The following is a 25,332-nucleotide window of genomic DNA, read 5'->3' on the forward strand; positions in this document are numbered from 1 at the left end:
AACCATAGCGCCAGGGCTATGCCAGAAATAGAAGAATCCTGCTGCTGCTTCCACATCACTATCTATATAGGAAACCAGGCAGTTAACCACCTATCCAGCTCATTTTTTATAAATGAGAGAACTGTCTCAAACGAAGCCTAGCCTGTACTAGAAGAGAATACTTCTTTGTACAGAGATGAAATAAGGAAGCAATTAGCTAGGCAGAGGTAAAAGCAGTCCTCTTGAGTGCTTTTCACAGAAAAGTACTATATTTTTTTTCGATGAGAAAGTCTTTACTTCTGCCACTGCTTTCTGTACCAGGTAAAGCAGATCTCAAAAGAAACATGTGAATAGTTGTAACTCAAACTTCACTGGCTCACAACCTGAAAACTTCTCCCCTTTGAAATATTTATGGGAGTCTCCATGAGCAATCTTCTTGAATGCTTTTTTTTTCTTTTCTTTTTAATGCCAGTTCTGAGGCTTGAACTCAGGGTCTGGGCACTGTCCCTTAGCTTTTTTTTTTTTTTTTTTTTGGTTGGTCGTGGGGCTTGAACTCTGGGCCTGAGCTGTACCTCAGCTCTTCAGCTCAAGGCTAGTGCTCTAGCACTAGAGCCACAGCACCACTTCCAGTTTTCTGAGTGTTTTATTGGAGATAAGAGTCTCATGGCTTTTCCTGCCCAGGCCGGCTTTGAACCACGATCTTCAGATCTCAGCCTGAGTAGCTAGGATTACAGGTGTAAACCATCACACCCAGCTTGTCCCTTAGCTTTTTTGCTCAAGGGTGGCACTTTACCACTTGAGCCACAGCACTACTTCTGGCTTTTTGGTGGTAAAGAGACCACAGATTTTCTTGTTCTGGTTTCAAAACACAATCCTCAGATCTCAGCCTTCTGAGTAGCTGGGATTACAAGCACACGCCAAAAAGTCTGGTAAAACACTGCTTTACTTTGCAGAGCACCATACTGATTCAACTAGGCATGACCACTAGGCACCAGATCTTGTCAAGACCCATATGCCTCAAGGTGAGAGAATTCAGTTTCCAGTGAAATAATTCTTTGAACTAATAGGATCACTTCCTCATTTCCTAGGGCCTTGCTCCAGTAGGGGCCTTCCGGGCAAATGGCAACACAAGAAGGCACCAAAAAAAAAAGAGTACAAAATACACTCCAGGCTACAGCAAAGCAATGTTTGCCATAAGATGGCCAAATGGAAAGCCCCAACTTTGTGGGAAGCAAAAAGAACAAGGACCTGGGAAGAAATGTTTTTATTGGACCTCAGGTAGAATACCTAAGTGAAAGACAAAAGGGATCACTAGTGTTAAAGGCAAATGTCCTCTATGACATTTGCTAAAGCACAGTAAGCCAGGCTTTACTTTGGATCCCGTTCGTAAATCAAGGGATCATGGCAATCAGATTTGCACTGTGAGAGATTACAACAAGGTGGAATTTGTAACCAAGAAACAGAGTAGGTGTCAGTACACCAAGGCAAACATCAGGTAGTCCTACCATTTGGGAACCTGCCTAAGTTTGGTCAAGGGAAGAATCTATAGATCCCAAGCAGGAAAGGACAAGAAAAACAGTGGCAGGAGCCAGCCTTGTGACTGGTGCTCCCAGTTGCCTTCTCTGGGGCTCATAGCCTGCTGGTGCTGATATTGAGGCAGTAGGACAATATGAAAATTTAACATTATACAAACACTTGAGTTTTGGTTCTTAGGCCAGGTAAGTGTATCTGGTTTTCCCAGGTTTGTGAAGGAAAGACAAGCTTTATGCAAATAGATTGACACTGGGGGCTTCCTGGAAATCCTCAGACCTCAGAGATGACCTGCTTTCAGTTGTGAAAGCTGTATCCTAGGTTTCTTATCTGAATAATCTCAATATCTCCTATGTCTTGGGGGTACTAACATGAATAACCTGAACCTATCTCTAAAGCATACTTCTCTGGGGGGAGGGGGGGAGTGTCTTTCTTCTAAGTCAGTGTTAGGAAGGAACACTGCCCTACAAATTGGCCCAGACAGGAAGTTGCTTGGAGATAGTTATTTTTCCTGGCTTTATGGGTTCATAGTCTAGCACAGTTCTGTTATTTTGTCTAGAGAAATATCCAATATTTGAAAAGGATGACTCCTAAGGCAGGTTGACAAGTTAGTAAACTGGATTTTCAACTGCCAAGGCAGGAAAATCGAAAGCATTAAGTGAATTTCCTTTGCTGTAGGTGACAGAAAAATGGACCCCCAGTGAAGTGGCAAAACAGACTATTAGAGCAGATCCCGCCAAGGATTATGTTCCCTGTCACATCCTGTTTTCTTACACTGAGTAAGTATCTCTTACACTGACACTTCTCATGACCATGCTCTTAAGCAGGTGTATTTCACATCTACAGCCTTGTGGGGTTGGCAAGGACAGTAGGTCAAGGTTGAAATAGCTTTCTCTAACTCAGGCCAGAGAGTGAGAGTGATTGAGACCTTTCTATACTTGATATTGTGTTCCCTATCATGTTACTTTTGACAATGTATTAATATGTACCCTTCTGAGTTTCAGAAAAGCATACCTATATTTTTGCCGTTTTCACCCATTAGCTGGAAATCCACAAGGGCTAGGAAATTTTAAGTCTATTTTCTTGTCCTAGCACCCGTGTTTGTTCACTGGAAGGCAGAATTGAGACATTTCTCTTTAGGAGGATTAATCATCGATGTAACTGTAAAACAACAACAACAACAAATAGCAGGAAGAACAGAGAACCGGTAAAGATTGTGAAGTTATCTGCTGTGATTATATAAATGCAAGGCTCTATTTGCTTGTGTTTTATTCCCTCAGCCCGTGATATGAATATTGAAGGCATTTCTGTGATCAACCAAATATTTAGATGATTATGTATACTGTCATATCATCGCTGTTCCATTAGATGCCCATGTATTCAAATCCATGGGACTGGAAACAAAATGGGGGGGGGGGGGAAGAAGCCTGTGGCTCCTCCTCCAAGACACCCCCCCCTCCCAATGGTGATGAATGGGAGGGACTGTATCTCCACCACCCCACTTCCCACGGGAGACTATCCTTTGCATGTTTAAAGGGGGTTTTCAGATTCTTTTCTGTAGGATTTTTAGAAATATAAATATATTTAACACAACTGCTGTTATCCCAGTGACTGGTGCAACACCAGGGACCGAGGACCTGGGCGGCGGCGGCGGCGGCGGGCCGGTGAAAATGCAGATGGACGGTGGAGCGTCCGGGGCTGCGCTTCCCCGGACACACCTTGAATGACAACCAACTCTTCACAGATTATCTTTCTCTTCCCTTGCAGGAACGTACCCCTCACGGCCACTGGGTTTTCTTTAAGAAGCGAGGTGTACTCCCCGGAGCATTTTCCAGACGCGGTGCTGCGGGGCGCGGGCAGCGACCAGGATCGGCGGGCCGCCCGCGGCCTGGGACCTCGCCGGCGGCCAGAGCGGCCGCGGCCTGGGGAGGAAGAGGCGGCTGGGGGCGCGCGGACCGTAAGCGGCGGCGGAGGACTGGAGGTCCCGCTCCTCCCGGCGGGGCTGCCCGGCCGAGACACCACGTGCAGTGCCACCAGCTGCGGCCAGATGTGTCGGCCACCCCTGGGGAGGCTGGTCGGGTCGCCCAGCTGCAGCCAGCGTCGAGGCCCCACCCGCCCCGTGGGCTCGCCGCTCCGGTCCTCCTGAGGAAGCCATTGGCCCAAGCCGCGGGGGTCCCAGAGGGGGGGGGGAGGCGGTGGGCGCGCGCCAGCCGGGCCGCGCGGGGCGTCGCTCCCGCGGAAACGCCTCGCGGGAGGTTTGTCCCGGCTCGCGCGCCGTCCCGCCCGGCGCCGGGAGAGCGCGCGCGGCGGACATGGGCGAGACCATGTCCAAGAGGCTGAAACTGCACTTGGGAGGGGAGGCAGAGATGGAGGAGCGAGCGTTCCCCAATCCCTTCCCGGACTACGAGGCCGCCGCCGCCGCCTCCGGGTTCGTCACCGGAGCGGTGGAAGAGACCGGCTGCGCCCGCCTCCCGCCCCCTACGGATGAAATCGGCCTTCCTTTCCACCAGGACGGGAAGGTGAGTCGGCCGCCGGGGCCCGGCCCCGCCAGATGGTGGGGGGGGGGGGGGGGCAACAAATGGTAGCGTCCACCTGCTCCGCCCGGCGGCGCGCTGACGTCACCCGGGCGCGCCACGCCTCGTCTCGCCACCGCGCGCCGGGTCCAGGGACCTGGGCTGGTCGGTTGTCAAGGAGACGGCGTGCAAAGCCCCTGACCTTGTTGTCTCGGTAGCGCCGGTAGAAGCTGTGTGGGCGCACCACGCTCTGAAACACGCTTTGTGTCTGGACCTCAGGAAGTGACTGTCACTGTGGTAGCGGCAGTGAGACAGGCAGACTTTATTACCAGCCGAAACCTGCGGGCACATCCCCGTCCTCTAGAACTGCAGGACTCACACAAAGACCACCTGTTCTCTCTGCATTTTTCAGGAGAGTGTGCGTCGTGCCTGTCCCGTCGCCCCCCCACCACTCCCTGGGGCTCCGTGACTCCCTTCCCTTTCCCCTCCGCCCCTCTTGATCTCATCCCTAAACAGTCCTTCGTCCTCTCACATTCTGTGGGTTGTGTGGGTTTGGCTCCATTCGGGTCATTCTTTGGCTGTCCAGAAGCTTTTCGATTTGATTACCTTCATCCTCGTCATTGCTTACTCTTATTTCTTTAGCACTTGGAATCCTATTTAGAAAAGTGTTTCTTATGCCTATATTGTCAAGGATTTCCCCCTTCCATTTTTCACTTTTCTTTCTTTCTTTTTTTTTTTTAGGTCTAGATTTCTATTACCAGAACATTCAGTGTGTGTCTTTCTCAGTCTGCTTTATTTCACTTAACATGATTTCCATTTCTATCCATTTTCTTGCAAACAATGCACTCTTTAGGGATGAATAATACTCCATTGTATATGTGTGTGTATTTTTTCCATCTTTTGACTATAATGAGTAGTCTGATTCTTCTAATGTATTTCCGTAAGTAGGCTTTTTGTAGTATTTTTTTTTTTTGCAACCTGGCTCCAACTGTTATGAAAAGCAGCTAATCAGTTTAATAAATGTTTCTTTAATGGCAAATACTATTAATAATTATCTTAAAAGTCATTTTCTAGCCAATGTGGTGGCTCATAACTGTAATCCTAGCTACTCAGGAGGCTGAGATCTGAGGATTGCAGTTCAAATCCAACCCAAGCAGAAAAGGCTGTGAAACTCTTATCCCCAGTTAGTCTCCAGAAAACTGGAAATAGAGCTCTGGCTCAAAGTAATAGCTTTTTCCCCTAAATTCAAGCCCTATGACCCACACACAAAAAAAGTCATTTCCTTTCTTTGCTTTACTTGAAATTGTTACAGCCATAGGCTTCAGGGGAATTGAACCCTGCTCCTAGAGGTAGATCATGATTAAGCCAATACATTTCTTTTTTCTTTTTTGGTGGTACTTGAGCTTGAATTCAGGGCCTGGATTTACAAGGTAAGCACTCAGCTGATTCAGTCAGGTCTTTTAGGTTATTTTTTTTTTTAAGATAGGGTTTTGGTGGGGCCCATCTTGGATTACAATCCTCCTACCTACAACTTCAATGTAGCTGGGATTAAAAGCATGCTCTCTAATCCCTGGCTTATTTTTTGAAATGGGCTCCTAATAACCTTTTTTCTGTACTAAGCTTGAACTACCGTCCTACCAATCTCCGCAGTAGCTGGGATTACAGATGTGAACCATCATGGCTGGCCCAACTACTAGTTCCTCAAGTTCTTCTTTGTACTATATCAGCCTTATTTAGTGTATATTAAGGTCCAATTGGGATAGAAATCCCACAGAATTTAGTAGGTAGAGTTAGTACAAATAAATTTTCTTAATCAGAATGAGACTGGAGCAATGAGAGACTGCCTCAGTTGTAAAGAGAACTTTTGAGAATATGCTAATACAGGGTAGAAGTGTAGCCCTATGCTGAGAGGACACCCAGGAAACAGACTCCTCTTACTACTTACCTTGTACCATGTAGTAATTTTCCCTCAAGCTCAGTGACCCTGTGAACACTTATTTCTTCCATAACACCTGAGGGTTGGGTATCCAGACTTTCATATTATAGGTCAGCTGACTGTCTAAAAGCTGCAGCCATTTTAAAATATCAAGTGGAATTAGGAGAATCTGCTTTCAACTTCAACAGTAATATACTATCAGTCAACAGAATGTCAATCTAGGCCATTCAGAACCTGAACCAAGGCTGAGATCATAAGGCTGAAGAAGGCATGACTAGTAGAGAAATGACTATGATACTGTGCCAGTGGAACTTGCTGGAAATGTACCCACCAAAAATGTGCAAAAAGTGTTACAGTAAGTGAGATTGTGTAAATATATCATGAAAGTACAAGGGAGGAGAGATAATCTTGCCCATTCGCACCAGGGAAGGCTTTTCAGGTAAAGATGGCATTTCTGTTGCCCTTGAAGCATATGTGGTGAGTCGCCAGGTGGAGGTAGAGAGCCGCATAGGCAAAGACTTCAGAGATTTCACACCATATCAGAAGACTGCCAAGAAATGAGCCTGGCTAGAGAACATGGATTGTGAATAGCACAGGATTGAGAAAAAAATGGTACATAAAACCAATTCTGAAGGACTTAATAGATTTGAAGGATTTTCAAACTTTTCCAAATTAAATGTTTTTCTTTGTTGTTGTTATTATAAAGGTTATGTACGGAGGGGTTACTGTGTCCTAAATTGGGTAATAAGTACATTTCCTTTTGGACAATGTTACCTCTTCCTTCCTTTGCTGTCTCCTAGTTTTTCTCTCCTGGATTTTTTCCATAGAAAAATGATATCAGACAAACTTCTACTTGATATTTACAATTCAGCATAATCTTGAGTTATTGGAAATTCTTATAAGTGTGGGGGGGGGACGTGGAGGGGTGGGTGTGGGGGGTAGGGGGGTGGTGGTGGTAACTGGGGCTTGAACTTGGGACTTGGGCACTGTCCCTTAACTTTTTCATTCAAGACTGGCTCTTGTTGAGTGCCACTTCTAACTTTTTGGTGGTTAATTGAAGATGAGAGTCTTATGGACTTTCCTTCCCAGGTGGCTTTAAAAATCCAACCTCAGATCTCAGCCTCTTGAGTAGCCAGGATTACAGTCATGAACCATCAGTGTCCAGCTTATCTTGAAGTTATTAAATTTTCTATATCTTTGTTTAAAAGTAGATACTCTTTAATTTCTAAATTTATTTAACATCTTAATATAGTATGAAAATATAAAGAAATCAGTGCTTTTCAACTTCTCAAAGAAATGCAATTTTTCCTCATTAATGAACACCCTCCATGCAGATAATTTATCTAATAGGCTGTAATTTATCTAATAGGCTGAGGCATGAGGATCACTTGAGCTCAGGAGTTTAGGGATAGCCTGGGCAACATACTGAGACCCTATCCTAAATACATATGTACATACATACAGGAATACATACATAGCCCATAGTAAATAAATAAATAGAATAACTACAAATGCTAGGTGTAGTGGATCATGCTTGCAATCCCAGCTACTTGGAAAGCAGATCTTGGAAAATCACACTATTAGAGGTCACTGAATAAACAGTAAAGTGAGAACTTATTTAAAAAAAAAACAACAAGCTGGTCTGATGATGCAGGCTTATAATTCTTGTAATACTGGAGAATAGAGGTAGGAGGATTCTGGTTTAAGGTCAGTCCCCTCAACACTGCAAGAAAGCAAACTAAACTAAACCAAAATGAACTAAATGGCATGGACATGTAGACTTTAACAGAGAGAAACTACACAGTTAAGGGAAATGTCTGGCTTGAGCTAAGTAGCTCAAGAGTATGCATGATTAAGAAAATTTCAGCTTTCTGGGGTCCAGTAGGTATGGGAGAAGTTAATAGTAGTGGTATGGGCTGTTCTTAGGGAAGTGAGGGATCATGACTTGACAGATTTTTGGAAAGGATCTGATCGCGTAGTTTTAAATATATGCGTAAGATTCAACCTATATGCATGAAGCCTTAAGTAGATGTTTGTTGTGCAAAGGTCAAGCCCAATTTGGTTAGAACTGGCTCTAAGGTTTTCTACTGTAGAGAGAAGTCCATTACCTCAAACTGATTAATAATTAGCCATAAGGAGTAGCCATGGCGGGTGAGGGTACTAGGGAGGAGATGGGACTCAAGTAATGTCTCTTTAATGTGACTTGGCCTCGGTTGGTTTCAGCATTCTTTCCCTATAGCTACATGAGGAAATGACCAATTTGGAAATAGTTATTCTATTTAATTATTCTTGTGAAATCCATGGAAAATGTGTATTGGCTAAGGATGAACTTAATTTCCCAAGGCATTTTGTCAAGAATACACTGGGTTAATTTGTGCACTTATCATCCATTGTCTTTGTACCTTTCCTTTTCTCTTCTGTCTGTCTAGCTTACTCCCCTGCCCCTGCTTTTTTCTCATCTTCTTACCAAGGAATCTCTTCCATCTGAGTGTGTGTGTGTGTGTGTGTGTGTGTGTGTGTGTGTGTGTGTGTGTGTGTGTGTGTGTGTGTGTGTGCATGCACGCGTGCCAGTCCTGGGGCTGAATCTCAGGGCTCAGGTACTATCCCCCGGTTTTTGTGCTCAAGGCTAGTACTCTACCACTTTGAGCCACAACTCCACTTTCAGTTTTCTGGCGGTAACTTGGAGATAAGAGTCCCACTGTCTTTCCTACCCAGATGGCTTTAAACCATGATCCTCAGATCTCAGCCCCCTGAGTAGTAGGTAGGATTACAGGTATGAGCCACAGGCACCCAGCTTCCATATGAATTCTAAGATTTATTGCCATGAAGAAACACTGTCAGGAGGAAAAATAAAATCTTGTCATAAGTATGAATGAAATATGCATCATTTGGAATATTAGATGTAGTCTACCATGTAGAAAAATAAAATCTATTTAAGAGATAATAACTCCAAAAGTATGCATTGTATGTAGCATGTATACTCATATTCATATAGTTTGAGTGAGTAAAGGTGCAAGTCTCAAATTCTAAAGGTAAATGCAAATATAAAATAAAAGTAGGGCTACAAGAGCTCTGTTTTTTTTTTGTGTGTAGGGGGTGGGGGGGGAGGGGGGAGGTGGGGTCCGGTCATGGGGCCTGAACTCTGGGCCTGGGCGCTGTCCCTCAGCTCTTCAGCTCAAGGCTAGCGCACTACCACTTGAGCCATAGCACCACTTCCGGCTTTTTTTTCCCTGCTTATGTGGTGCTGAGGAATCGAACCCAGGGCCTCATGCATGCAAGGCAAGCACTCTACCACTGAGCCACCTTCCCAGCCCCGAGCTCTGTCTTCTTTTGTGATGTATCCTCAAGTAAAATCACTTTCTTACCTAAAAAACTGAGAATTACTGGGTAATGAGAAGACTGATGGAAATATCATGTAAAACTCTTACTGCTGAGCACCTGAGTGCTTAAAGTTATTTTTATAATAATACCATTACTTAATTAGATGAACCAGTTACAATTTCTCTTGGTACAGTAATTTCCATCAAATGGAAATGGTTGTAGAATTGATTAGCATTGGCAACTTCCTCTGTTTAGGAGACTTCAGCTCCAATATAAACAAATTATAAATCTCATTTATATAGTAAGATAAAGATATTTAAGGGAAAAAAGGATTAGAGATTGTATTTTAGAGCAAAGGATAAAGGTTTGCTATATATTAAAGGGAACTAGAGTAAAATATGCCTTTAAAATACACTACTGGGCTTGGGGATATAGCTCAGTGGAAGAACACTTGCCAGGCTCTGAATTCAGTTCTCAGCTCTGCAAAAAAAAATTAAAATAAATTTATATATACATACATATACACACTCATAGCATTTGTGAGAAATTCAAGTTTTACAGCATATGCTTTGAAATAGTTATTATGAGAACTGACTTCATATGAATGTGAGTTAGGTTTATATTCACTATAAGACACAGAACCCTTGAGCCAAGGGCCAGTGGCACATGCCTGTGATCCTTCTCTAAGGTCCAGAGGATGGTAGTTAAAGGCCAACCTGGCCAGAAAATCCACTAGACTCCATCTTAAAATAATCATCAAAAAGTATGGCTGGGGCATGGTTCAAATGGCAGAGTGCCAAGCTAGTAAGCTCAAGGTCTGAAATTCAAACCAAAGCACCATGGGAAATAAAAAGAAGTTGGCAGTTTAGCAATGTCTTAATTAGATTATTTTTCCTCATGTACCAAGCAGTTTAGAAGTAAACAATTTTTGGTATTGATTAGCTGAAATCCTAGTGTTTATGCAGTTGTTTTGGTCTTTCTGTCATATCTGTTCTTGTATTTATAGTACAAGATGGCAGCTGTAGCAACAGATGTCATGCCCAAGTTTTCAGCAGGGGGAGGGGAGAAAAACCAAGAAAGTGAGTCCTGTGTTTTTTGCTTTGATCAAGAAAAACAAGAATCTTCCAGGTTCTTCTGGAAGACTTACATTTTGGTATAATTGATGAGAAGTTTCACATGACTGCCCTTTCTCATAAGGCAGTGTAGCAAAGAAAATGACTATTCTGGGGCATAAATGCAATCATTGTTCTGAATATAAACATAATTCTGATTTTTTTTAACAGTTACAGTGAATAGATGTGAGCCAGGTACTACCTTGTGGGCTCTATTAAGTTGTACTTCAATTTTTATTCTTTTCAAGACTTATTCAAAGGACTTTCTTTTCAAAGATTATTCTGCATCTCTTTGATTATAATAGGATCCAAAGGACAAGATTCAGGAGACTTAAGTTGATTAACTTGGCATAAAAAGTTATTAAGTGATTGAATGGGGAATCAGACAGTCATTCTTGTTGCTATATTTATTATCAAAGCAAAATACATTCATACCCATATCATCAAAACTGTAGGAAGTATTTCAAGTCATCAAAAATGATAAAGTGAAATCTATTATTTGGTTAGCATTATCCTAGAGAATAGTGATATGTCATGGACTATATTCAATTTTACTACATTTATTTGTGTAGTGCCTTTATCATTTCATAAGTAAGCATCTTTATAAAGATATTTGTTGTTTAGTCATAGGGATTCAATCCAGTGCCTCACACTTACTAATCAAGAGCTATACCCCTTGACCCATGCCTACAGCCCAATTTAATGATGTTCAAAAACTTGCCATTAGCTTTCAATTTCTAGCTCATCTTTTCCCATATAGGAGTGGGGAACATTTCTTATGCCAAGGATCATTTAGATTTTTATAACACTAATAGCAAGCAATACAAAATTATCAATGTAGACAGATGTGTAGTCAATAGCCAATGAGAAGCATATGTTTGTCTGTTATATGCCAAATGATTTTATGGGTCTTTATACTCAGGCCACAGGGTCCCCAACCCTACAAAAGAAGATTATTTTAACATTATGATTGACTAGGAATTTAAATTTAAATATATACCTATGAAATATTCTTGAAGGAAGTTATAAGTGCTACTCTAGTGAACACATGAATGTTAAAGCTGGTATGAAGAAAGTTTTAGTGGTCTGGATAAAAGATCAGATGAGTACAAATGTTTTCTTAAGTCAAAACTTAACCCAGAGTAAGGCCCTGAGTTTCTTCAATTCCATGAAGCCTAAGAGAAGAGAGGAAGCTGCAGAAGAAAAGTTTGAATCTAGCAGAGGTTAGCTCCCGAAGTTGGTTCCAAGAATGAAAGAGCAAGGATAAACAGTAAACACTTAGATAGAAACTAAAGGCAATTTTCTCCCTGTCCTCCTCTGAGAGAATTTCTGTGGAAATTGCCTAACTCCTAACCCTTTGGAATGTCTGTGTGCAAAAGACAAGTCTGTTGCATGCAATGTTACGAGTTAGAGATTGTCTAGTTTTTCCTACCCTCTTTGGAAATGTGTAGCACGTACCACCAGAGTAAAGTAAACTTCTGAAATTCTCACTGTATAGTCAGTATTCAATTAATTCTTAATTTCATTCTAGAATTCCAAATTTGAATAAAAATTTCCCCAAAAGCCCTAATTACATGGAAATTGAACTCTTTTGCTCAAGGCTAGTGTTCTACCACTTGAGCTACAATTCCACTTCTGGCTTTTTGTGGTTAACTGGATATAATAGTCTCTTGGACTTTTCCTGCCTGGGCTGGCTTCGAACCACATTCTTAAATTTCAGATACCAGCTTCCTGAGTAGCTAGGATTATGGTACCTGGCTTCTATAGCAGATTTTAAGACCCTAAGCATATGATGTAAACAGTAGGCTTTTAAAAATCAACGAAGGTGGAAAGGATCCTAACACTATCAACTGAATAGTTTAAAATGTTATACATATCTCTTTTAAAAAATTACAGTAGTGAATAAGGCTTAGGCATTTAGGAACTCTGGGACTTAGTTTTTGTAAAATTTTCCTTTTTATTAATCTGATAGGTAAACTATGGTACTTATTTGTATTTCATTAGTCATCAAATAATTTAATATTTTTGTACATTTGATTTTCTTATATAATTTAGGATTTATTCCTATTATAAATATATACATACACACATATACAGTATATATAGTATGTGTCTGTATCTTTGTGTGTGTGTGTGTGTGTGTGTGTGTGTGTGCACGCGCGCGCGTGTGTGCATGCACGTATACCAGTACTAGGTCCTGGGTACTGTCCCTTAGCTTTTTTGCTCAAGGTCGGTGCTCAACCATGTGAGCTGTACCTCCACTTTCAGCTTTCTGATAGTTAATTGGAGATAAGATTCTCACCCTAGTCTGGCTTCAAACTGCAGCCCTCAGATCTCAGCCTCCTGGGTAGCTAGGATTCCAGGCATGATCCACTGACACTGACTGCTCTATCCTATTTATTTATGATATTTATATTTCAATTGTTTCTTCTTTGTCATTAATTTTTAAAACCATTTTCTTTCTTTACCATGAACCTAAAATGTGTTTGTAGTCAAATAATCTGATTATTTTTCCTTTCTACTTTTTTGCTTGGTTTCTATAAATTATTTTTTGTGATACTACTTATGAGTAATCCATACAGGCTATACTTGTTGTATATTAGCCTTATAAAAAACCAGGGTAGACTCTAGCCAAAGAGGCATTGAAATTGGCCTAATAAGATATGTTGTGTAATTTTTTATTACAACATTGTCCTATTCATGTATAAACATAATAATTCTCTCTGTTTTTGGTTCTTAGCTTATTCATAGCTTCGTAAGGAGGATCCAGACCAAAATCAAAGATCTTCTACAGCAAATGGAAGAAGGACTCAAGACAGCTGACCCTCATGATTGCTCTGCTTACACTGGCTGGACAGGTAAGAGTGTGGAATATGAGTTGCTGATGTGTTTTATTTGTGGATTATGAGATGTAACAATTGGCCTTGAAATTTTCTTTTCACTTGACTTTGAAATTTTCCTTTCTTCGAAAATGGTAATGAATTATATACTTGAAATGAAATCTTGAACTATATCTTCATTGATGAGATGTTTTGGGGTTTTATTTCTTTAAAAATGTTTTCTGGTCTTTAATAGGAAATGTGTCATATTTTCATAACATTTACATAATCTAACATATAGATGTGAAAATGTGTATTAAGAACAAATTTACCGTAAGATCGAGTTTTATATTGGTTGTGTTTTTTTCTTCTTCTTTTTCTGTTGTTGTTGCGTAAGCATTTGCAACAACTTTGAATGGTTTCTCTGGTGTCTCTCAATCTTTTTCCCTATTTCTTGTATTGTTTGTATCATTTATACAAAAATGGTTTTAACTTTCATTTTAGTTATAACAGCAAAATAAGTTATTAGTAGTACACTTCACAATAACAGCAAACATTTCTTCATTTAAAAATTCAGTTGCTTTAATTTTTATGTTTATACTGTTGTAACAGATAGGTAGAACATTATAATAACCATTTGGCTTATTTTATTTAAAAAGAAAAAAGAGATCTTGTTCTCAGGGATTAGACTAAAATCTGATTAAATTGCTAAAGATTTACATATAATTTTAGAACCTATTCTTGCCAAATTAATGAATAGCTAAAAGAGTTATAATGTGTTAGAGCTACCATGAATTGACACCTAGTTTTGTGATATATATCCAAACATAATAGTCCTAATAATTTTAAATTCTGTTTCTATTTCTAGTAATTATGTTCATTTCAGTGATATTTAATTTATTTGCCTTTTATGAATATAGCAGTTACATAGTAATATTAGAATTAATTGTTTCAGATTTCTAAATCCAGACACACTTGAACCCAGTTCATTTACAAAGCCAAAGAAATTTATCCTGAATGTAAAATTAGTCATTTTTGGTTAACCAGAAGTAAACTCAAAGAATAAATTTGGGAGGAAAATATATTTAGGGAGGAAAAAATTATATAGCTATTAGTAGCACAGATTTCTCTAAAAAGTCTTTCACTTATGGCATTTCCTCTGTTGAAAAGAGTTTTTAATTCCCTGACTGTTAAGAATCAATCAGACTGTGCATCTAAGTCATTGAGAGAGCTTTATAATGATGTCACTAGAAGCTCTGGTCATGAACTTTCTTTAAAATCCTCATCTTCTGGAATCATGGTAGAATCATCATGAAGGATTTAGTTTTAATGGTTTAAGATAGTAGGGCTTTGAGGCCAGATACTTGTGTTTCACGCCTGAATCCTCGCTGCTTAGGAGGCTGAGATCTAAGGATCGTGGTTCAAAGCCAGCCTGGGCAGGAAACTCTGTGAAACCCTGATCTCCAACTAAGCTCCAAAAAAGCCAGAAGTGGAGCTGTAGCTCAAGTGTAGAGTGCTAGCCTTGAGCAAAAAGGCTCAGTGACAGTACCCAGGCCCTGAGTTCAAGCCCTAGGATGTCTCCTTCCTCCAAAAAAACAACAAAATAATAGTAGGGCTTTGGAATTCAGATAGAAGTATGGATTTAGCTCAAGTCACTGCCTTTCCATCTTTTCTCCTTATACAAATAAGAGCAATGAATACAGCATCCACAGTTTATTCCTTCAGCAAAACTATGACACACAAGAGTGAAGAGTAAAGGGATTATGGAAAGCCACAGTAATATAGCAGATAAGCAAAGTTAAAGCATCCAGGAGTGGCAGAGTTCATCCGACCTTCCCACAGTAATAGGCTAGGAGTTATTTTCAGAGGATTGGGACAAACTCTTTAACAGGAACATAAGAAGTTTAGAAGTCATCATTGTATCATAAAAAACTGAACAAATTGAAAAATCAACTCCCTTAGATCATCAGAGAAGGGTAGCCACAAAGTGCAAACTACTTTGCCCCAACAACCAGGAACCAGTACTTAGAGTAGTGCCAAAAGACAAGACATTCCATAGATCCATAAGTCAAGGAAATTCCATTCTACAGCTCCAAATCCCAGTTGGCAATGGCACTACCTTGGGCTTTCTGAAGTTGGGAGAAAGAAAACAGAACAATAGGACAAAAGCTGTTTGGTTAACACCAAGTTAATTGAAGTTTTGGAGGGGTTTTTAGAGGACTTTGCTTAGTAGGCTAAGGTAGGTTGGCATCTCCTATTTCCAGGAATAATAGCTCTCTCTGCTTCCTTAAAGTTTTGGATTATGTAATATTTACCATTGATACTAATGGTTGGTGAGGGTCTTGGGTTCCCTGAAAGAAGGAAAAGGGAGTCTTCTATTCATCCCTTAAGTTTTCTGCAGAAAAAAAGAGAGGTTTCAGCAGAAATGCAGGGCAAGAGACTTAACAGCAAGTAGAGAAAAGAACAGATATGCTTCATAGGCAAAGCATAGGAAAGGAAGAACTCAAATGACCTGGAAAAGTGAGGGGGAGGGAATCCCCTCACTTCTACCATCCTTAAGAAAAATGATCTCCTTTGACCGAGGCACCTAGTATATCTCAATCCTTATGCAGTGTTCCATTATTATCAGCTTGGCCTGGAGACCTTCAGTATGAGCTAGTTAATTCTGGATGCTTAGACTTCTGCTTCTTGTGACTTTGAATGACCACTTTTCCAAAGAAGGAGGGAACAAACTGGGATATTTTCTTGAAGGTATGCTTATTTCATCCGTAGGTGAAATAAGACCAGAGTTGGATAGGGGAGGTCTTTGTTACACTACTTAGGGAAGTAGTCTGAAGTTGAAAGAAAAGAAACCAGTGCTGTGTGTTTCTAGTCAGCTTCAACATCAATATAATGCTTACTTTTGAATTCTGATTTCTATTTCTCATGTTCTATGTACCTCGTCTGTCCTGCCTCTGTATAAGTGACTCCGTATTGGTTTGGTCTGCTCTCCTGGGGCCTCATGCAGAAGCTCAATCCGAAACAGTGACCTTCCCTAATTTTCATTTGACAACAGGAAAACCTGACAAATTCTTGGATGCTAACTGTGGACAAATCTGAGAGATAAGAATTCCAGGGATATCTAGTCATAAGGGCCTTCCACTTTTGTTCTCCCAGGAGCTCTACCAAGTCATTGCACTGAGTTTTGGAGGATATCCTTACACCTTTTGCAGGAGGAGGGGAAAAGGGGGGTGGGGGAGCAGACAGGGGATAGTGACATTCACAGTCTAGAGCACAGACTGACCAGAGACTGAAACCTAATCAGGACTGTTAGCTCATTCATCTCTTTATGCCTTACTTCTATGCCTGGTTGCCAAAGTTCATCTTATCTAGTCTGCTTTTGAACAACAACAAAATTATAAAACATAATGACCATTTTACTTGTCCTCTTTTTACTTTCAAATACTTGCATATGATGATAGGCTGTTGTGTTCCTCAGGTTTACCAGTCAGCATCCTGTTTTGAGAAGTTCTCAGTCAGGGAGTACTTATTCGTATGTTTTTTTCAATGACTATTATGTTTTGAATTCATAAGTCTTTAGCTTTTAACTCTTGTTTTTCTGTATGCTTACATATGTTATCCAAATTTTATTTTTTGAAAATTAGAACACACATACTCATGGAGTTCAAACAGAAGAGCTCCACTTCTGGTTTTGGGTTGTTAATTGGAGATAAGCGTCTCATCCCTTTCCTGCTCAGGCAGAGCCTCCTGAATAGCTAAGATTACTGGCAGGACCCTCCAGCACCCAGTGTAGACTGTGTTTCTTTAAGAACCATGCAGGTCATTCTCCAAATATTTTTAGATGAAGACCTCTTCTGTAGTTCATTTAAAGATCTGGTTCTATTCTTTAATCTGAAATGGAGGGTTGGGTAGATGATAACTATACCCACTGTACTGGTAACTGTCTTCTGAATATGGTAGGTGTTCCATAATGAGTGATCTGCCTTACTGGTTAGTTGATCAACTGAATGGCTTGGTCACTAAACAAAATTGGGGGTGGGGGGAATGAAAATAGAAAATGTAGAAAGGATAAAATCAAGAGAAGTAACTACTTAAATTTGGATAAAATGAAAGATGATTTGTTTTCTGGGAACTAAAGCAAAAAATCCATTTAGCTTGAGATACAAAGGAAATCAAATACAAACTTAAAATGAGTGAAAATTAATTAGAATGAGTAGGTCCTTGATATGTTTTCTCTTGTCTAAGAATAAGGCATTGAATCACTGTGCCAGGTCAATTAGCAAGGTACTGATTTTTGTTTGTTTTATTTTTCTATCTTTCTGACCTCTTTTTTTCATTTCTAAGATATATATGAACTTTTTGATGTTGCCCCTCAGAAATTGATTGTTCATATAAAAAAGGGAATTTCTTGTGATTACAAAATAATATCCTGAAGATTTTTTAGTAGTAATGCTTTTCTATTCCAGGCATAGCCCTTTTGTACCTGCAGCTATACCGGGTCACTTGTGACCAGACCTACCTACTCCGATCTCTGGATTATGTAAAGAGGACACTTCGGAATCTGAATGGTCGAAGAGTCACTTTCCTATGTGGAGATGCTGGTCCTCTTGCTGTGGGAGCTGTGGTTTATCATAAACTCAAAAGTGAGAGTGAGTCTCGGGAGTGCATCACAAAGTAAGATTTTATTGTTGTTGTGCTGATACTAGTCCTTGAACTCAGGGCCCAAGCACTGTTCCTTAGATTTTTTTCCCTCAAGGCTGGCGCTGTACTACATGAGCCACTTTGGCTTTTTGGTGGTTAAGAGTGCCATGAATTTTGCTGCTTGGACTGGGTGACTCTCAGAACTCAGCCTTTTGAATCGCTAGATTATAGGAGTGAGCCACTAGCACCCAACACAAAGTAAGATTTTTAAAAACTGGAAATGTTATTGCCAAATTCTTATTTGAAACTCATGTTTCAGTTTTAATATTTTAAATATTAATTTTGAACTTAAATATTTTTAAGTAAGCTATTTTTTTGACTAACCTACTGAACATTAGAACTTATTGCATAGACAGGAACTTTCTGAAGAAAGTCTCAGGAACACAGCAAATTGGAAAAAGACTTGACAAATGGGATCATATCAAATTAAAAAATTTCTGCACAGCTTAAGGACATAGTTACTGAACTAAAAAGACAACGAGGAAAAACTTTCCCAGTTAATGTCCAACAAGGTCCTAACATCCAAAAGATGCAGGGAGCACAAGAAACTAAACCCCCTCAAAATTAGTAGCCTAATTAATAAATGGGCAAAAGAGCTAAATAGAGATTTCTCAGAAAAATAAGAATGTTCAATAAGCACATGAGGAAGTACTCGACATCACTGGCCATAAAGGAAATGCAAATCAAAACAGCATTGATATTCCATCTTACCCCAGTAAGAGTGGCCAGCACAGAAAACTCAAAAATAACAAATGCTGGTAAGGATGTGGGGAAAAATGAACCCTGTTACACTGTTTGTGGGAGTAAACTAAAACAACCACTTCAAAGTTGGTTGGGAATGCACCAAAAAACTGAACTACCCAGTGATCCAGCAATACCACTCTTGAGCATCTACCCAGAGCATTACAAGCCAGGATATCATATAGATGTTTACATATCCATGTTCATTGCTGCACTGTTCACAATAACCAAGCTATGAAAAGAGACCAGATCCCCTACAACAGATGAGTGAATCAAGAAAATGTAGTACATGTATACAATGGAATTTTACTCATCTATTAGAAAGAATAATATTATATCATTTGCAGGGAAATGGATTGACCTCGAACAAATCATGTTAAGTGAGGTAAGCCAGGCTCAGAGACACAAACAGTGCATATTTGCGCCCATATGTGGATGTTAAATCTATACTATGCATCATAACATATACAGGGCTCAGTGTATTTACACACAGACTAAAGGTTGTTACACCTAGAGGAAGAATACAAAGGCATAACACCTGAACAACTAAAGTATTGTTTATCAAAATAAATACCAAAAAGTAGAAAAATGTTTTTTTTGGGGGGGGGGGGTGGAAAAAGGGAGGGGCACATGGATGTCGGGGAGGAAAAACGAGCAAACTGTCATATTCAATGTACAGAATGTGAAAAATTAACTATTTAACTTGAGGGTGGGTAGAAGGGGAAAATGGGGGAGAACAAAGGAAGGAGTGACATTTACCAAGAAGCATTATACTCCAACCTGACATAGAATTATAACCTCTTTATACAACCACTTAGTAATAATAAAAAGAGGGGGAAAAAACCTAATCAAATTTATCTGTCTGAGAAGGAAGTGGTTTGAATGTTAATGGACTGTGTAACCCAGGCATGAGCCTCATGGCTTTAATTAAGGAGATTTAACCATTTTTTTCTTAACAAATTTTGTTCGCCCTCAATACATGTAAATTTCTTAGGCCTATAGACTTCTGAGAATAATGTAAGAATAACTAATCTCAGGTTCAACCTTGACCTGAGTAGTAATGCTAATGAGGGAACAATTAAGGAACTTAAATTGCATGGATTGGTTTGTTGTCTTGAAGAAGCAGAAAGCAGGGCTCACTGGTTATGTCTGGCACTGACCTCAGTCAGTTTGCGTTTGGTGAAAGGTAGAACTTTGTAGAACATTGTTTTATGGATTTTAAGGCATTTTGTTTTAATCTTAGTTTTAACTTAAGACTAAGAGTTAATTTCTAAAGTGATAGCATTACTATTTCAGGTCAAAAGGCATATTAGGTATTTGCTAGGAAAACTGACTTTTTCTTGTTGGTTAGACTTTTGCAGCTTCACAGAACAGTTATCTGCCAAGAGTCAGAGCTTCCTGATGAACTGCTTTATGGACGGGCAGGTTATCTATATGCCTTATTGTACCTGAACACAGAGATCGGCCCAGGAACTGTGTGTGAATCTGCTATTAAGGAGGTATATTGTGTTTCTGAACCTGTGGGTACCCAAAGCTATGTTTGTCTCTGGACTCTGCTTCTATGTATGATTTACTTTTAAAATTGTAAAAAAAATAGTATCTTCTTAGGAATATATATACATATACATATATGTGTGTATGTGTGTATATTTTAAATCTATATTCTTCTTCATCCTTTTTTTAATTGTGAAATTACCGTATGGAGGGGTTACAATTACATGGGCAAGATAATGAGTACATTTCTTATCAAGTATTGTTGCTTCCTCCTTTGTTTCCCCTTCCCATTTCATCCTTTATTGATTCAGCTGGTTTTACTGGAACCAAATAGTAACTCTTTGAAAAAGCTAGAAATTCAATTCTGTTTTATGAGATATTCTGAAGAATATAGCCAGATATCCATCTTCTGTCTTGGTCTCCCTTCGACAGTATAAACAAATGTGTGCAAAAAAGGGAATGAGAAAGTGGAGGAGAAACAGCTCCTTTTGTCAGGAAGTTTATATGTTGCTCATTTTATTTCTGCTCACATCTCATTGCCAGAACGTAGTCAAAAGACTATGTTTAGTTGTTCTTGGCCAGGTAACTAGATTCTCATCTAAAACTTAGAGTAGGTTTCTAAAAAGATGAGAGGAGCATGGATATGAAAAAACTGGAAATTTAGTAATTCCAGACATGATTTCCTTTGGATTTAACTAAAACCCCTTTTCTCCAACAGACCTCATTCATTGGCTTCTTGTAAATATAGTTCTGTCCTGGAGATGCCAGTTTTTTGGGAAAACCATGTAGCTACAAAGCAATTAAGTCTGGAACAATTTTCTTTTCTTTTTGGTGGTACTGAGGTTTGAACTCAGAGCCTTGTACTTGCCAGGCAGGCACTATGCCACTTGAGCTACAACACCAGCTCTTTTTTGTTTTCATTAGCGCGCGCGAGCGCGCGCGTGTGTGTGTGTGTGTGTGTGTGTGTGTGTGTGTGTGTGTGTGTGTGCGCGCGCGCGCACGCCAGTCTTAGGACTTGAACTCAGGGCCTGGACATTGTCCAAGACTAGTCACTACCACTTACAACTTTTTGGTGGTTAATTGCAGGTAAGAGTCTCGTGGGATTTAGGTATTTTTTTTTTTTAGAAAACTTATTAAGCAAATAATTTTTGATTCCTTGGTTAGGCTTCTTATTGTCATTTTCTACTTAGGCATTGTCTTCTGATTCTTCTCTCTCTAAATTTATTAATTTCTAAAATAAAAATAGCATTGTTAACTACTGCTTAAAAATGTTTAATCTCTGCCAGGTACTGCTGGCTCACCCCTGTAATCCTAGCTACTGAGGAGACTGAGATCTGAGAATCAGGGTTTGAAGCCAGCCCAGACAGGAAAGTCCATGAGATTCTTTTGTTGTTGTTGTTGTTGTTGTTGTTGTTTTTGGGGGGGAGTCCGGTCATGGGGCCTGAACTCTAGGCCTGGGCTCTGTCCCTCAGCTCTTCAGCTTAAGGCTAGCGCTCTACCACTTGAGCTACAGTGCCACTTCCAGCTTTTTTCTTTTTGCTTATGTGGTACTGAGGCCAGGGCCTCAGGCATGCAAGGCAAGTGCTCTACCACTGAGCCACCTTCCCAGCCCTCCATGAGATTCTTATCTCCAGTTAACTGCCAGAAAACCAGAAGTGGCACTGTGGCTCAAAGAGGTGGAGTGCTAGCCCTGAGCAAAATAAAAGCTCAAGGACAGCACCTAGGCCCTGAGTTCAAGCCCCATGGCTGACAAAAAAAAAAAAAAAAGATTATCTCTCTCACTCTCTTTTGTTCTCTTGCCACACACACACACACACACACACACACACACACACACACACACACGTGTGTGTGCACATGCACGCATGCACATGCATGCACGTACCCTTTTTCCTTCCTTCCCTCCCTGATGGAGGCAAAGATGCCAAGCTTTCCTTCTATTTTCAGTTAATTCATAGGCTCAAGTAAGGCATCAGTACTTTTCAGCAAAAACAATTTCTCTGCTATACATATTGTTATTAATTAGACCAGAACTAAAATGCATGTAAGATTTTAAGGTTTTTAAATTTGTGTTAATCTCATTGTTTCTGCAGGTAGTCAGTGCTATTATTGAATCAGGTAAGACTTTGTCAAGGGATGAAAGAAAAGCTGAGCGCTGCCCCCTCTTGTATCAGTGGCATAGAAAGCAGTATGTTGGAGCAGCCCATGGCATGGCTGGAATCTACTACATGTTAATGCAGGTAAATAATAGTCCTCTGAAATACTAATTCAGTGACCACATTACAATATATGAGTTCATATATAAATGGGGAATTTAATTTGTAGTACAAATGCTGAGTTGAATCTTTGACTCAAAGATGCTTAAACTCTGCTTTATAGATTAAAGTGAATTCCTAAGAGTACATGCTCTATATAGTTTTTGTTTGTTTGTTTGTCGGTTGTGGGGCTTGAACTCTGGGCCTGGGCACTGTCCCTCAGCTCTTCAGCTCTAAGGCTAGCGCTCTACCACTTGAGCCACAGTGCCACTTTCTGGTGGTTTATTGGAGATAAGAGATTCAAGAGTTAGTTAAATGAGTGAGGTAATGAGTACATTTCCTAGCAAGCATTATTACCTACCTACTATCCTTTCCCGCCCCACCTTCCCAACTCCTCCACGCCCCCCAAAGTTGTAAGTTCATTTTCAACATAGTAAAATAAATATACAAAAATTAAAAAATGAAAGTGTAGAAAAAAAGGCATAAGCCCAGGATGGATCTAGGCATGGAGGGGCTTGAAGACTACAGCTTCAAACATTTATTTTAAGACAGAAAATAACAACTATTTACAAATAAATACTCCTTTGGAAAGAAAAAAAAAAGTCTCAGGACTTTCTTGCCGGGACTGGCTTTGAACTGTAATCCTCAAATCTCAGCCTCCTGAATAGCTAGGATTACAGGCATGAGCCACCGGTGCCCAGCTCTATGTAGTTTTGAGCCAGATTACTTGTCTTCTATTCTTTTTCTATCTTGTGATTGATTGAAGTAGGAACTTTTTTATTGGGGGAAAAAAACCTTATTGGGAGTATAAAGGGCTCTTGATTTTGAAGAAGAAACTTTGTTTTAAAGTCCCCCAGTTTGCTGTCAGCTCGGTTTGAAATTTTTAATGATATTATTGCTGTGGTTTTGATCTTATCCTTCAGTCATCCCTGCTCCTGATAAATTATGAGCTGACATTATGAGACAGACACAAACCTGCCCCAATTACGACTTCAATCTATGCTTTTAACCTTATGGTCTAGAGCTACCTTCTGGACAAGGAATGTTGCTGTAGAGTCAGTGCAGCTCTCTTCCTTAATTCTTGTGTCTGGAGAGAGAATTCCAGCAAGAGGTGACATGTAGTGGAAAGTGATAGGAAAGGAATGTATCCAGTTTGGACATTCACTACTACATACCAAATAGAAAGACACAATGAAGGACAGAGAAAGGAGATTTATTATATGGCATAAGCATGCCACAAGAAAATGGTATTTTAGTTCATCTTCAACCATCTTGAAGGTACAGACATGGGCATTAGGTTTAAGTAGAGGAAGAACTGGGGCCCAAGTCAAAAGGTCTACATAGTTAAACAGATCTTATTACAGCTGTGGCCTGTGTGGTTAGCACCTCATAGGGCTGAGAAGGTGGCTCAGTGGTAAAATGATTGTCTTACATGCATGAGACCCTGGGTTCAACCCCTCAGCACCACATAAGCAAAAAATCCGGAAGTGGTGCTGTGGCTCAAGTGGTAGAGCACTAGCCTTGAGCTCAGAGTTCAGGGACAGTGCCTAGGCCCAGAGTTCAAGCCCCATGACCAACCAAAAAAAAAAGTCAATAAAAATAAATTGTTAAATTTTTCTGTCTTTCTAGCCAGCAGCAAATGTAGACCAAGAAACCTTGACAGAAATGGTGAAACCTAGTATTGATTATGTGCGCCACAAAAAATTTCGATCTGGGAATTATCCATCTTCATTAAGTAATGAAACAGATAGGTTGGTTCATTGGTGCCATGGTGCCTCCGGTGTCATCCACATGCTCATGCAGGCATATAAGGTCAGTACTTCAGATAGGGTTATAAGTGTCCAGATAGTATTATAAGTTGCTCCTCACAAGCTTCAGTTTGATTCTGGCAAGCCCATTTGATTGCATGCAGAAGATTTTAGAATTAATGCTTCTATAACAAAAGATTAGTCTCTGTTATATAAAACAAATGGTCAGACTCTGTTCATCATTACCACGTTTAGTGCAGCAAATGTGTGTGTAAACCTTAACAGGGTTTATGTACATGTGTAGAAGATAACACACAAGACAGGATAGGGATGCTTTTTCATTCTAATGAGTACCCAATAATACAGTAAGGCAGTATTATAACAATTTTTTGTTTCTTTTGCCATTTTATATAACTATTATAAGCAGCTTTCATTGCTATATTACAGTTATTCAAGAATTTGTAAAATTATTTATAAAACGTTTATTAAATTGTTACAAAATTATTTCTAAGAGATAATGTTGATGAAAATATTTGTACATCTGTGGTATCCTTGATGATTAATTCTAGTAGATTATAGGTATATTTTTGCACAATATGAATAATGCTACTCACTTGTGTACTGGACCAAGATTTGTCATGTAAATTGAAAGCAATGTTCCTTTTACAATTTTAATTTTCATTTAATTTATCTTTATTTGTATTTGTTAATTTATATGTGTGTTGTTCATATATCAAAACTAAAACCACAATAATTTTTCTTATCAGCAATGTATTTTTTGCAAGTTCTCTTTGTTTTGGGAGAAAAAAAGGAAATAATGGAGTAGAATTCATACTTGTGTGTGAAAATAAGAAGAAAACTACCGGAAATAATTATTTTCCCATCATGACTAATATTGAAAGAAGTTGTAGATAATTTAGGCTAATTCCTCAGAACTTTTCTTACCTATTTCTCTTTTGCAATCTTTTTTTTGGGGGGGGGGTCTGGGCCTGGGTGCTGTCCCTCAGTTCTTCAGCCACAGTGCCACTTCCAGCTTTTTCTGCTTATGTGGTGCTGAGGAATCAAACCCAGGGCCTCATGAATGCAAGGCAAGCACTACCACCGAGCCACCTTTCCAGCCCCTCTATTTATTTTTTATCTGGACATATTTACTGGTGAGATTGGAGTATTAAAGTCACCCACT

General features: G+C 39.8%; 1 protein-coding gene across 1 annotated transcript in view; it reads left to right on the plus strand.

The window, feature by feature from the left end:
* The first annotated feature begins 3,789 nt into the window (after window positions 1-3,789).
* Lancl2 (LanC like 2) overlaps window positions 3,790-25,332 on the plus strand; it is a 33,425-nt gene continuing 11,882 nt past the window's right edge. Inside the window, exons 1-6 of the mRNA XM_042685058.1 lie at window positions 3,790-4,028; window positions 13,132-13,249; window positions 17,677-17,884; window positions 20,004-20,151; window positions 22,240-22,386; window positions 24,031-24,213. Of these exons, the coding sequence (XP_042540992.1) occupies window positions 3,822-4,028; window positions 13,132-13,249; window positions 17,677-17,884; window positions 20,004-20,151; window positions 22,240-22,386; window positions 24,031-24,213 (1,011 nt within the window). The 5' untranslated portion in view covers window positions 3,790-3,821. The remainder of the gene's footprint in view (window positions 4,029-13,131; window positions 13,250-17,676; window positions 17,885-20,003; window positions 20,152-22,239; window positions 22,387-24,030; window positions 24,214-25,332) is intronic.

This window comes from Dipodomys spectabilis, unplaced genomic scaffold (genome assembly GCF_019054845.1).
Source record: "Dipodomys spectabilis isolate Male_0828 unplaced genomic scaffold, ASM1905484v1 ptg000092l, whole genome shotgun sequence".
NCBI classification, from domain to species: Eukaryota; Metazoa; Chordata; class Mammalia; order Rodentia; family Heteromyidae; genus Dipodomys; species Dipodomys spectabilis.